This window comes from Diplotaxodon limnothrissa, linkage group LG18, assembly GCF_057381915.1.
Source record: "Diplotaxodon limnothrissa isolate DT_005_m linkage group LG18, D_limnothrissa_male_GT1.1, whole genome shotgun sequence".
Classification (NCBI taxonomy): domain Eukaryota; kingdom Metazoa; phylum Chordata; class Actinopteri; order Cichliformes; family Cichlidae; genus Diplotaxodon; species Diplotaxodon limnothrissa.
In genome coordinates this window covers 41098902-41112624 of record NC_140613.1, presented here as the reverse complement: position 1 = coordinate 41112624, position 13723 = coordinate 41098902, and the positions used below count along the sequence as shown (strand labels likewise).

General features: G+C 45.2%; 2 protein-coding genes across 2 annotated transcripts; both read right to left on the bottom strand.

The window, feature by feature from the left end:
• Window positions 1–603: 603 nt before the first annotated feature.
• Window positions 604–2709, bottom strand: LOC146614188 (uncharacterized). Its single transcript, XM_085378632.1, has one exon. The coding sequence runs from the start codon at window positions 2707–2709 to the stop codon at window positions 604–606; it is 2106 nt and encodes a 701-aa protein (XP_085234758.1).
• A 4456-nt stretch (window positions 2710–7165) lies between these two features.
• LOC146614187 (uncharacterized) lies at window positions 7166–9670 on the bottom strand. The gene has a single exon (XM_085377727.1). The coding sequence runs from the start codon at window positions 9371–9373 to the stop codon at window positions 7166–7168; it is 2208 nt and encodes a 735-aa protein (XP_085233853.1). The 5' UTR covers window positions 9374–9670.
• Window positions 9671–13723: the final 4053 nt, after the last annotated feature.

Sequence of the window (13723 nt, the reverse complement as noted above, 5' to 3'; positions counted from 1 at the left end):
AGACGTGTCGAAGCCTGGCTCGAAAAACTCCTCGGGTCTTATCATTTGTCTTTATCTGTCATTGCAGATGAGGAGAAAAGAGTCCAGGCACCACCCTGCCCAGGGGTCGGCTGCAAGCAGTCTCGGTTCCCGATGAAAGCAGTAACAGCTGTCCTGCACAAAAGGATACAACGAGTCAGTGCAACCAGGGTAGTGACACAAAATTAACAGTTCCTGTAACTCAGCAACCAAAAAGCATAAGTAATGATAAAAATGTGGAGAGTACAGAGTATACTATAATAATGAGAGATATAAACGTGAAAATGTGAAAGAATAAATCAACCATAAAATAAACCCAGAACGGTAACTGCTAAGGACATTCAAAAGTGAATATGGTAAAACGTGAGGAAGGGGTGTGGAAAAAAAAAACAATTTATATCCAGTGGTGGGAGTACACATTCGCTCAGGCTTAAGTCCGGAGACCCTGAGAACATCGCTTAACCCTCACAACCCGACCAGACACAGTTCAACCAGATATATCCTTCAAGAGGAAGTGGGTGAGGGAAACAATTAATAACAAGCCTAAGACAAAACACCACAGAGAAACAACCATTCTAGAAGCATTTAAACAAGAGAAAGACGATAATGTTCGTCACCCTCACGATCAGAGTTTTCATCATCCGTTGGCGAGGAGGTGGGAAGTTGACTAGCCAATAAAGGCATCTGCCGGGCGAGATCCTTATCCTCAGGAGTGAAAGCTGTAACAATCAGTCTCTGGAAGAGGGATCGAATGCATGGAATACAACAGCAACCGCAGGTGACTAGGACAGCAACAAAAACTGAGATGGAAACTAGGATGGAAGCTACAAGGGCCTTATATTTGCCAAACATGTTAAGCCAAGAGTCCCACATGGCAGTATCAACGCCCGAGTGTTCCTTCATTTTAACAGTAAGAGCTGTGAGACCAGTAATAGCTTTAGTGAGGGAACCATCAGGAGCTGTGTTATTGGGGATATAGGTACAGCACTCCTGACCAAAAAGGCTGCAGACTCCGCCTCTTTCTGCGAGGAGAAAATCCGTTGCGACCGTGTTCTGGAAAGCCATTAGGGAAGTGGCAGATAACTGTGCATGCACAGCTTCAAAACCATCTCGAGTGTAATTAGCTAACAGTTGCACATTAAAGTGAATGTAGTTAATTCTGTCTACATTCGCATTTATTTCAACCATCCAAAGTATCGAGGCCCATCCTGCTTTAACCTGGTCTCGCAGTTTATATTCATCGGGGACCCCACGGGGTATACCTACAGCATCAATATAGGTTGGATTATGAGCTGAACCTGGGATTAGAGAACGTTTAGAGCGGCGTTCAGAGGAGGATGGGAGGCCAACTTCGTGTACTTCTATAGAGAGATCTACTGGAGTGACTGAAACAGGTAAAATAAGAGTTATGAGAGCGCAAAGACCTGACGCATCCCGAGGGAAACCATCATATAACTTGTTTTTGCCACACCACCACCACAAATCAGCCCTAGCCGTAGGTCGGAAGTTTGGTTTCATAACCGTCATCTCAGTGCACCAAGAAGAGTTCAAGCTACCTAGTTTTACTGCATTGCCAGTCAGGTTAATACAAGTGAAATTGTTCACAGCTACATCTGAAGAAAAGAAAGGTGGTTTATTAGAGACCGAGCGTTGAGTTTTAGGAAAGTGGTTTTCCAGATATGAGCAATGACCTCGTTTTGTATTGTTCATAAGATGCAGGAGGCATGCACTATTGACTGGCGCCGGTACAACTCTTAAAGTGGGGCGGGCTCCCATACAAACTATGCAGTCGGAAGCCGTCTTGTCAGCAGCTTGTTCAGCTAGTAGTAACCAGTTGTTTGTTGCTCCAGAAATACCGGTTAGAATTTGGAAGAGGTCATCTTTAGACATTTTATTTGTGTCTACAATGCGTATTCGGCCGTTTCTCCCCCCGTTTGTATATGTCACCGGAGGGCCATTAAAGGTGGGGTTATCATCTTTAACTACAGAGCTTGGAGCTGCACCAACGCTAGGGCATATTTCCATTTGCCAATACAGGGCGGTGCGATCAGTCCAAGGGGCAAGTATAAATTGTTGACAGGAGGTCAAGGCCAGATCCTTTAGGGTAAAAATTAAGCCTGAAAGATCCGGTTTTTTTGCTATTCTGAGCATATTTTGGTTTCTCCAGTGCAAAGCCTGACCCCTAGAGTGCTTGGACCAATCGAGGTCCGTTTCTGACACTAAACTGGACCACTTCCACTGATGCCAACCTCCCAGGGTTATATACCACACTGAGGAGGAGAGATGTACTGCAAGGTTAAAAAGATCCCCCCCTTGGTCTTTGGTGACGGGAGTGACTGGGAAGCTAGCGAAATCTATTTCAACTACCCAACTTTTATTGTTGGGGACACAGAGAGTAATCATTCTAGTCGTACTTGGGGTACAGGAGGTAACCGTGTCTCGTTTCTTTCTAAATCGATCGGGCGTGGGCAAAACTGGAGAGGAAGTGGTGGGCAAGACCCTAGGGGCTACATTTGTCAGATTGGGACTGTCAGAAAGGGGCGAAGCTTTTGAACTTGAAGGTGTCAGAAGTGTCGGGGGCCCTTCACAGATCAGGATTATGCCAATGGGAATGAGACCCAGGGCCAGGAAGCAAACAAAGACGCAACATCTTTGCCTGCCTGTCATTTCAGGGGGAAAGGGCCAAGACATGTTTACTTAGCTTGGATGTCGTCTAATAGAGGATGATGGGGCACAGAAAGGTGGTCCAGTTCCCCCCACCTCGCCAAGGGCGTGTTCTAGGAGTTAAAGAGCAACAAAAAGTATCAGTGACACAACTTTAAATGAGCTTTCAGCGGTTAAAACTATTGCAATGTAAAATGTAAATCTTAAAAACTCAAGCCAATATAAAAGCAAAGTCATAAAAGATGTTAAAAATAGAAAAATAAAAATGTTTAGTTCAGTATGAAGAACACCCCCTTTTGTAACCAGCCGGCTTGTAGGTTGAGTTTTGGCTCCCTCAAGTGGTTGGTGATGCTGTTGCAGCTCCTTCTGACAGGTCCTTCTGCACCTCTCTCAAGGTTCTTCCTGGTTCGGTGGCAGCAGCGCACTGTGTGTAATGAAACCAGGTGTCACCTTTCCCTTCGAGCCTGACAGCGTGGGAGGTCCGCTCTGTTATGCGGTAAGGGCCTGTCCAGCGAGGCTCAGCCCACTTTCTCTTTGTGACTTTCAGGAGGACGTAGTCCATTCCAGGTGTAGCCGCCTCTTTCAGCTCTTGCTGGTTTCTTTCAGCGACCTGTGAGGAATACTGGGCAACAAAACTGCGGAGCATGTTATAATATGTCCTCGGATCGAGGTCTGAATCAGCTTCATCCGACATTAACAGGCGAGAGGAGGGGCCAGGAAAAGGCCTGCCATGCTCCAACTCAAATGGAGTGTAACCAGAGGTTTGATTTACTGAGCATCTTATGGACATTAATGCAAGAGGCAATGCCTTAACCCAATCTAATTTGGTCTGTGCACAGATTTTAGCCAATTTAGTTTTTAGAGTTTGATTCATCCTTTCCACTTTCCCCTGGGACTGGGGGTGGTAAACTGAGCCAAACTTATGTTTCAAACCTAATGCGGCTTCAACCCTCTGCAGATCGTGGTTCCTGAAATGTGAACCATTGTCCGACCTTATGACCTCGGGAAACCCATGCTGTGGTATATAATGATTAATCAGACACTTCACCACAGTTCTACTGTTTTCACTTGCTGTCGGCCAGGCTTCTGGCCAACCTGAAAATGCATCCACAGCCACCAGCAGGTACCTGTAACTACCTACTCTGTCCACCATGTCTGTGTAATCAATGATTATTTCTTTCCCTGGGCAAAGTGGGATGGGGAAGTACCCTGCTATTGGCTTGAAGGCGGGCTTGATTCCAAATTGGTTGCACTCCTTACAGGTTTTAACCATGTATTTTGTCATGTCTTTTAGATAAGGGTGCCACCAGGCGGCTAAGTTCCTCATCATTTGTGCAGGTCCCACATGCCCCACTCCATGTGCCTCTTCCATTGCTGTCTGTCTGACCCCTGGCGGTAGAATGGGCCTTCCATCTGGGCCACGCCAAACATCTGTGTTTGTGGCCCCTCTTGTTACCCATAATGATTTTTCCTGGGGGCTGGCTTTGTCCTGTAACTCTCTGATTGTGGCTAGGCCTAGTTGTATGGGTGGTCTTTCTGGAGGGGGTGTGGCTTCTGGGTCCATTACCATAATCAGGGAGGGTAAGTAACCAGCTGTCTGCTTAGCTACTAAGTCGGCCTGTTTGTTACCTAATGCCACTAAGTCTAGTCCGGCACTGTGTCCTTTGCATTTTACCACTGCCACCTTAACAGGTAACAACAGTGCTTCCGCTAATTCCCTCATTTCTATCTCATGTTTAATAGGCTTTCCGCTGGCTGTCAAAAAACCAGCTCTTAGCCACTGCTTGAGCTCCACATGCACTGCTCCCACAGCATAAGCTGAATCACTGTATATATTCACTTTCTGTCCCTTTCCCATCCTTAAGGCTTCAATCACCGCTCTCAGTTCAGCTCTCTGTGCAGACTGTTGTCCTGTCAACTGCTCTGCTTTCACTGTTTTCCATCTCATGTCTGTCTGTTCCACTATTGCCCATGCAGCCTTCAACATTCCACTTTCAGTTCTGAAACAACATCCATCTGTGAACCAATCTTTTTCTGCATCCATTAGAGGTTCTGCCTGCAAATCTGGCCTGATTTTCTCCTGTACCTGCACAACCTCTTCACACATATGTGGTTCCCCCGATCCCATGTGATCAGCCATGTTTATGCCTTCATGTGAGTAGGTGATGTGTGGTGCTTCCAAAATGGTACTGAGGCGTCTCTGCCTGAGTGAAGTGAGTGTGAAGGCCTGTGAGGAGACGTAGGCCACCACACTGTGTGATGTCAAAATTTTTAGTGGGTGGTTCATCACTATGTGTGCTGTTTTCTGAATGATTTTTGCAAGTCCAGAAACGTGTTGTGTGCACGGTGGGTGGCGTTTTTCAGTGTTGTCAAGCATTACGCTTACATATGTCAACACTTTTCTCTCTCCCCCTTTTTTCTGGAACAGGATACCATTGATATGGGTTCCAGTTCCAGAAACATCAAGATGAAAAGGCAAAGCATAATCTGGCACAGCAAGGTCAGAGGCGACAGAAAGCTGTTGTTTTAACTTTATAAACGCCTGTTCTGTTTCTGTAGTCCATGAGAGGGGAGCAGAGAGGTTTCTCATGCCTTGTTCATTTACCAAAGCGCGCAAAGGGGAAGTAAGGCCAACATAGTCTGGGACATAGGTCCTGCTGTAACCAGTCAGGCCCAAAAATGACAACATGTCTTTTACAGTTAGAGGTTTTGGATGGTGCAAAATGGAGTTCCTGTGTTCTGGGGACAAGGAAATACCGGACTGTGAGACCATGCGGCCTAGAAAAGAAACCTGTTTTCTTGCAATCTGTAGTTTGTTTTTGCTCACTTTAAAACCTGTGTTGGCCAGGTGGTGAAGTACCACTCTGGTGGCCTCCAAACAGATGTCAGCCGTGGGGGCAGACAGCAAAAGGTCATCCACATATTGTATTAACATACAGTCAGATGGTAGTGGGCTGGTTTGTAAAAGTTCTTTCAAACACTGATTAAACAGTCCTGGGGAGAGGGCAAATCCCTGTGGTAAGCGAGTGTAACGCCATTGTCGGCCTCTAAATGTAAATGAGAAAATGTCACGCAGTGACTCACGAAGTGGGAGGCAGAAAAAGGCATTAGCCAAGTCAATGCAGGTGAACCAGGCATGAGATGGTGGGAGGTTGGTCAAGGCAACATAAGGATTAGGCACAGGCAAAGTAGGAGTGCCAAGTAAGGCATTAATCCTTCTCAAATCATGTGCCATTCTGAACTTCCCCGTGCCTTTTTTCTCAACGGGTAGGATGGGCGTGTTCCACTTAGAGCAGGAGGGCTCCAAGACACCGGCAGTGACCAAACCAGAAATTGTTTCTGCAATCCCAGCCTCAGCCTCCGGTCTGTGTGGGTACTGAGGCTGCCACAAAGGGGTAGCAGATGACAGTTGAAAAGAGACTGGCTCCACATCAACTAAACCTACATCTGTGGGTCCATGGGACCACAAACAATCTGGAAGAGAGTCGAGTAAAGGCGCAGCATCACAGTGGTCTGTGTGTTCTCTGCCATGTGACCCGCTGACCACTCTATGTTGCAGTGTTGAGGAATTAAAGCAATCATTTAAAATTTGGTATGTCTTGGTAGATGGAGAAAACAAAACCTGTGGGAGTTTTGTAGGTGTCCAGTCAGTGGCCGCAAGGGAACGTTTAACCATTCCACCCAGCTCCTTAGCCTGGTGTCCAGGATGTAAGGCCAGTGACACATGGGGAGCTGCCTCATCAGACATCATGTACCACTGTAATTGATCTGTTGTAAAAGTAACCGCTGCTGCCACTCCCTCCGGTGCCGCAAAAATGCACGACATGTTCAGAGACCAAGCCCGCCCCTCACACTGCTCTTGGAACATGTGCTGGTACCAGGTGGTGTCATGCCTGTCATAAAACAGTGTAACATGAGGTGGGTCAGGGGGAGGGACATAAGGATGTAGGAGTGAGAGCCACGGCCGCCATTGCTGAAAAGCAGTACAAACTCCTGGTTCAGCAGGTGTTTCAACTTCCAATAATGCCCAGTAGATGTCAGCAGAGTCCGCCAAACAGGAGGAGGGTTGCAGTAGAAACTGACCACCTCCCTCTGGCCCATTAGAACAGGGAAGCACAACCCCAGTAGGGAGAGTCACAGTTAGGCCTTGTGAAGAGCAGAGTATTGTGGCTCCTAATTTAATCAACAAGTCTCTTCCCAGTAAATTCACAGGAGCCTGTTTTGAACACACATAGCTGTGTAACAAAGTCTGATCTCCAACCGTTGTGGGGAGGGGCACGGTGTAAGGCAGAGTTTTAGGTTCCCCAGATATGCCCACCACTGTAATCACTGTGTCAGTAAGTCTTTCACGAGCAACATCCTTAATGGTGGAGTACGTAGCTCCAGTGTCCACTAAAAAGCTGCTTCTTCTTCTATCTACAGTTATGGACAGCATAGGGTCCGCCGTTGTCCCTTCACCGTCCTGGGCAGTCTGTGGGGTGTCCTATAGCTGGGGACCACCCTCGTAGTACTCCCACCCCATCACAGGCATCTGTGGGGCCGGGGGCACTTCAACTAAAGCACCACGAGGTCCACCTCTGTGGCCAGGATGCTGATAGGGCCCACCACGGGCTCCCCTGCCTCTTCCAGCAGCCGGGTTCAAAGGGCACGCTTTAGCCCAGTGTCCAGGTTGTCCACACCGGAAACAAACATACATCTGGCCTCCCCTACCACCTCCCATCTGACCCCTTCCCCTGAAACCACCTCTGTTTCCTCCAAATGGGGAACCTCTCTGCCCATAAGGGGCCGGGGAGTGATAAGCACCATACTGGGGGGGCTGTGGATCAGTTGGCCATGGGTTCGGATACAAATCAGGGGCAACTGGACCAGGAGGGGGAGCCGCAGCGGCCACAAGCTGCTTTTTAGGCTTGTCACCTTTTCCACCCAGGTCGTTTTTAGCTTTCTGCAGCTGAACCTTCAACAGTTGCAACTGTAAATCTTCGACGCTCTCCGCTTTATCATCAGACTTAATCTGCACTTTGTTAAGATTAAAAATCAAATGTTTCTTCCAGATTGCAAAGTCACAGTCCTGCAAATCAGGATTATCCTCCATTTTCTGGCTTACTGACTCCGGAATGCCCCTCAGCACCGCCCTTCTAAACCACATGCTCTGTGAACAAGTCCTACTGGGGTGATGACCTGTATGGTTCACCCAGTCTTCAACAGCCTGATTTAGATAATGGGTGGGATTTTGCTTTCCCTCCCATTTAAATTTCTGTAAGGTGCCTTGATTTTTGGGTGGGAATTGTTTGCGCAGGGCCGGTCCAATAAACCTCAAGGCCTGCATTAGTGGCACCTCGTTCTCATGCATGGTAGTACCCGCATTTTGTTCCAGGTCCGCTGCCTGAGATCGGGATGTGCACCTAGTTATAATAGCTCTAAAATCTCCCAGTGCGAGGTCCTGTCCAGCTGTGTATTTATCCAAACCAGCCAACCAGGCATTCCCTCCCTCCATTATGTCAGGGAGTTTGTCCACTAGGGCCTGGACATCTCCGAATGAATAAGGTTGATACACTGGTGTACGTTGCGCTTTAGTCTGGACCAGGGGAAACATGCCTGGAGGCTGAGGCACAGGGCCCTTAGATCTAGTCTGATATCCTAAACTGGGAGAGGTAGAGAGGGGTGTATTGTTAAGGTCACTGAGTTCATCATCAGTATCCTCAGTTTTTCCCCCGCCTGGTGGGGTAGCAGTGTCAGCAAAAACGTGGGCTAAACTCATCTGTGTTTCCGGATCCTGACGGCCCACCAAAGACATGGTAACTGTGACATTTGGTGAAGTGCCAGGCTCAGTTTTTGCAGTAGCGGTCAGATCTCCCTTAACAGCGACAGGAGTGCTGGCAAAGGGGTTGGACCGGGAAAGGGGGGCTGACGCAACACGATTATTCACCTGGACCACTGACCTATGTTCATTTAAGCAGCTGCGTAATGCTGCTTCTAGATCAGTTAATTGTTGTTCAGTGGGTTCCTGTCTGTTCATTCGAACCGCAAATGGTGCGCTCGCAAATGGGTCAGTTAGGCCCTCAGATCCGGTTCCAAAACAATGGGATATAGAAGAGGGGGCTCTACTACTAGCTGAGGATGTCGCCGACAGAGAGGAGCTTCCTGGGCAAAAATGCTTGGTATCTATGGGAGTTGGAGCTACGGGCGGTTCTTCTCCAATAGTCATTATTCCACCAGAGATATTAAGTACCGGATATATGCCTGCTGAGGGAGGAGTTGAGGCAGAATAGGGAGGTGGCTGAGACCTATTTTTCTTCATGTGTGGTTTTGCAGTTTCCCATAAACACACCCAGTGATTAAATTTAACTTTGCGGCCTGCGTGCTTATCTGCTTCCTTTCTGTGTCTCACCCCGCTCATCACACCTGCACCTGCTGCTGCTGAGTTGGCTTCTTCCTCTTTCTCTTTTGCCTGCATAGCCTTATTCTGCCAAATTATTCCCCAATTACCACTACTCCCCTCGTCCTTTCCCTTTTCTTTCATTAACCTTTCAGCTGTTTTCCTCAATGACTCTTTCTGCTTTTTTGCTTCTTTAGGCTGGTGTGTGGAGTTGATGACTGTCTCAACACATGTTAATTGTTCTCCCAATGTGCTAAGAATAACACCGGGACCCCAACCATCATCATTAGTTTCTCGATCTAATTCTCCATCCATTTTACTGTCAATGGAGGAGTGTTCTTTTATTGATTTTAAAGGAGAATTTGGGCCAGCTGGGTTTCTGCCTCTGTTAGGCACTAACAGCTGGGGCGCTGCTTTAAAGGTGAGTCAGCACTGAAATATCCCTTCAGGTGTTACCAAGCTTCTACCAAACCGGAGTCTGGCGGGTAACCTTGCCTAGAGCTTCCTGATAGGGGTGCTAGTTGGTTGTCACCTTGTTCACACGTCTCATTCACACTTCATACATTACCTGCAGTCACTCATTACCCTCCTTATGTATGTAATAAATGTGTAAAAAAAAAAAAAAAAAAAAAAAAATTTTATGTGTGGTGTATTATTTTAACCAAAAGAGGAACCTAGTTCCTTTAATTGTGTAATCTGTGAACAACGGAGAACCAAACTGTCCTGCCCAGTGTTCCACAGCAAGCATTCAGCGTGTATTTATGTGTGTCCAATATCAAACAGAACATCAAAACATTTAAAACACTAAAATCATCGGGGTTTTAAGAAGAGATCCGTTTTCTCCTATTGATCAAAGGGACCCCTCCTTTGGACTCCAACCAGTACTTCTCCTTTTTAAGTTTTAGAGGATCTTTTCTAATAAAGTCCTCTGGGCCTTCCTAACCCTTCTGTAGTTTAGAGAATATTACTAAAAAATATTCTCAAGGCCTTTAACCTTTTAATTTGTTTAGAAAGGCGTTACTAATAAACCCTTTCAAGGTCCCAGACCTGCACTGAGGTATTTATCCGACACCGGAGAGCAACCCGTCGGCTGCAACCGTGGTCAGACCTCAGTTCACTCTTATCTTTATTCACTTATTCACTTATTTCTTATTCACTTATCTCTTATTCACTTGTCTGATTCTCAACAAGCCTTAAGTAAGCCAGACAATTTTGGTTATGAATTACTAGGAGTTTGGACACTAAGTATTTTTATAATGTTCAATATAGCAGAAATAAAAGGTCTGCTTACCTTGTTTTTGTGTGCACACAGCTTTTGTCCAAACTCCGTTCACTCAGACCACTGCCGATGTCCTCCCATCCGTTCCAGTTGCCCTGGAGCGGATCCTGTTCCGTGACGCCAATTGAAGGATATAAAAAAAAAACAACAACAATAGAATAATATTAAACACAAAGTGAACCCGTCTTCCTTCATTAAATAGGTTCTTTTAGATGTTAAGGAGGAATTGACTTAACCAGGCTGGCGGAGAATGAAGACAACCGGACACCTGCAGCAGATGGGGAATCAGTGAACTTTTATTGAGACAGAGACAATCTCTCAACACAGCTCACATCAGGAGATTCCTCATATTTGCTGTGAGGATGGGTATATATTCTCTAAAACTTACAGGAGGGGGTTGTGAGGAAAGTGCTGCATTAGCAGAAAAACAACTCCATAAAAGGAAAGCGGCCTTGGGTGTTCTAGTCTCTTCGCTTGCAGATATCTTGCACCTGCAGGATGAGGCGATCGCTTCTTATCGCTCTCAAGGCCAAAGTCGTGAGCACACATTTTTATTACACAGTTGCACAGTAACTTTAAAGCTGAACAATATTTAAAGCTGAATAATGTTTGATCGGATTATATTTTCTTCACAATCCACAGTGTGCCAATCATGGTAACACACTGCATGTGGTCATACAACAATCAATACACTGATCAAAAACTGTGAAATATTTATTTTTGTTTGGAGATGTGTTATATCCGTGCATGCAAGTGTTTGTTATTGAACATTGTCCTGTTCTGTTTTCTACTTTGATGCCCACCTACACCCCACAATACTGTTTTAAAACATGTTGTTTTCAGTGTCTGATCATTGTCATATAAATTAGTTTTACATGAATGTTGCTGTTTCATTTGTGATCTTTTAATGCTTACTGCGGTACACGTCTACATTCGAGACATCGATGCCTATTTATGAGACCGTGTATGCAAACAGTACATGCAGCATGCTGTAGTTTCTTTTTTAATTTGACAGACTGAACTCAGAATGTATCTGCTTTTGACTAAGCAAAAATCTGACCCAGTTTCTACCTGTCACGGTCTGGCTGGCAGACCGTGGGGATGTGGGGAAAAGGAGGACCCAGGCGCGGTACTCTGTGTATAAACAGTGCGTTTATTTACAGTGATGGAAAGTAACAATAAACCCCAGTGTATTCCCCAGACTCCCGTGTCGTGTCTCCCTCGTGCCCTCTGCTCCCGTGTCAGCAACCCCCGGTGCTCGCTGCTCTCCCAAGCCTTCCACGCTCCACCTGTGGGAAACAATAGCGGCAGCTGTCAGGACACTTAGGAATGGCAGGCATACACTTTAAGACAAAACCTAGACAGGGTGACTAACGTGGAGTCTCATGCAATGATCCCGCGTCGGTGGGAGCTCCAAGACTCTCCTAAGTAGCTCCCCCGACGAGCCCTGATCAGCGGCAGGTGTGTTGCTTCGGGTGTGGCCAGTCCCTCCGCAGGGCCACACCCCTCAGGCCTGCAGGTGGCCGAGCTCCATCCTCCAGACATACACACCCATACCTCGCCTAAACATATGAGTGGGACACAGACTAACACAGCACAGAGAAACACACATATGTACACGCACAGAGAAGGGGAAACGACACCAAAAATACATAATAATACACAGGTCCATGACTGCCCAGGGATCCTAGGTCGCCCAGTCCCAGGACCCTGACACTACCTGTATCTACTGTTTCATGATTTAACTGAAGTTTGCTAAACTATAATTGTCAGTGTTTCTCCTGCTCTCAGAGGGCAAAGGAATGAAATAGACTATTCAAACTCTCTGTCATTAGATACACAGTGTGAAATTCATAATTCTCTCAACAAATAAAACTATAATGGCAAACATGAACAGCTCTGCTTATTTCTGAGACAAAACTTTATTCTTCGACTGTTTTAATGTTTAGACAGTGCACATTTGTAGGCTGAAACTGTCAAAGAAAGCAAATATATATCCATTTACTTTCTGTTCACCATAACCTCAAAACTATATTCAAAAAATGTCTTTATCCTGTGCTGTGTGTGGAGGCTGTGCTCGATCACCTCAGTCAGTGCTAGCTAACATGACTGAGTTATGGTCTCCATGGTTACATCACATTTTACATTATTACATGTTAGCAGCTTCCAAAGATATAGCTCTCTACAGCTGTAACACTTTCACTGTTTGCAAATTATTTCATATGTTTGATAGTTATGAAGACTGGATATGTTGTAAGCTCATGCTAGGCGGTTGCTATGGTGTTTGCTGTTTTTGGGTGGAAGGCGCATCCGATTCCTGTTGTTGGCTGTCCACCGTAGGAGGGCTGCGTTCCATTTCAAAGTGCTGACAGTCTGCTGTAACTCGGATTCAAACCCCACTTTCTCCTTTAAGAAAAAGCCTTTTATAGCTGTTGGTGACACACACACTAACACACATATATACTGTCACTTCACCATAACAATGCAACTTTACTAAAACCTTTAGAGTATCTGATATAAAATAGAAACATGAAGCAACAACAGGTTTAATGATAAAGACCAGGCTCTTTAGTTAATGTTTTACAGTCCTGAATGACTCTTTGGACATTCATATAATTCACCGAAGTGGAGTTTAGAATGCACTTTATATTCAGACTGTGTAATTTTTTACATTGTTACCTTTAATAATGTCATGACTAAGGTTTACTGGCTGGAGGTTTGATGGATCAGGCGGACGATAGAGTCAAAGACAGACTTGAATACAAACAGCCATGTTCTCATTTGCAAGAATCCTACTTTGATTTTAGTTTACATTCATATTCTTTTAACCAAACAGTATATAATTTTCCTTTGAGTTTTATCCTTATTTTTATTTGTATTTTATCATATACATCTGTATTTATGTAAATACGTACACTATAGCTCTTAACTATTACAGTGTAATATTTTGCACGATATTATACATTTTTATACTTTTATATAGATATTTTTTATTATAAGTTTAGTAAGATGCACAGTCGGGGGGGGGGGAGTACTTTTTAGCCGGAAAAAACATTTCACTGTGTGTTGTACTAGTTATAACTACATGTGACAAATAAATAAAGAATTGAATTGAATTGAATTGGATGTACACTGCCTTTTACTCAGGGATCCCAGGACACATCCCTGCCCCACCATGAGCCTGGGAGCATATGTGGTTATCAAATGAAAGGACTGATATTGAATATGAATATTACATGCAAATTGAATTATATTACAAATTCCTAGATATTTGTTAAATCCAGCAAGAGTAATATCGATTACATATGTCTGAATTGCTAACCCAAGCTTAATAAACATCAGTGTTACATGGGTAACTTTGATTAAAGTTTCAAGTATAAAAGAAA

Coding starts and splice junctions, on each gene's coding strand:
- LOC146614187 (XM_085377727.1), bottom strand. CDS start 9,373: ATGGATGGAGAATTAGATCGAGAAACTAATGATGATGGTTGGGGTCCC.
- LOC146614188 (XM_085378632.1), bottom strand. CDS start 2,709: ATGTCTTGGCCCTTTCCCCCTGAAATGACAGGCAGGCAAAGATGTTGC.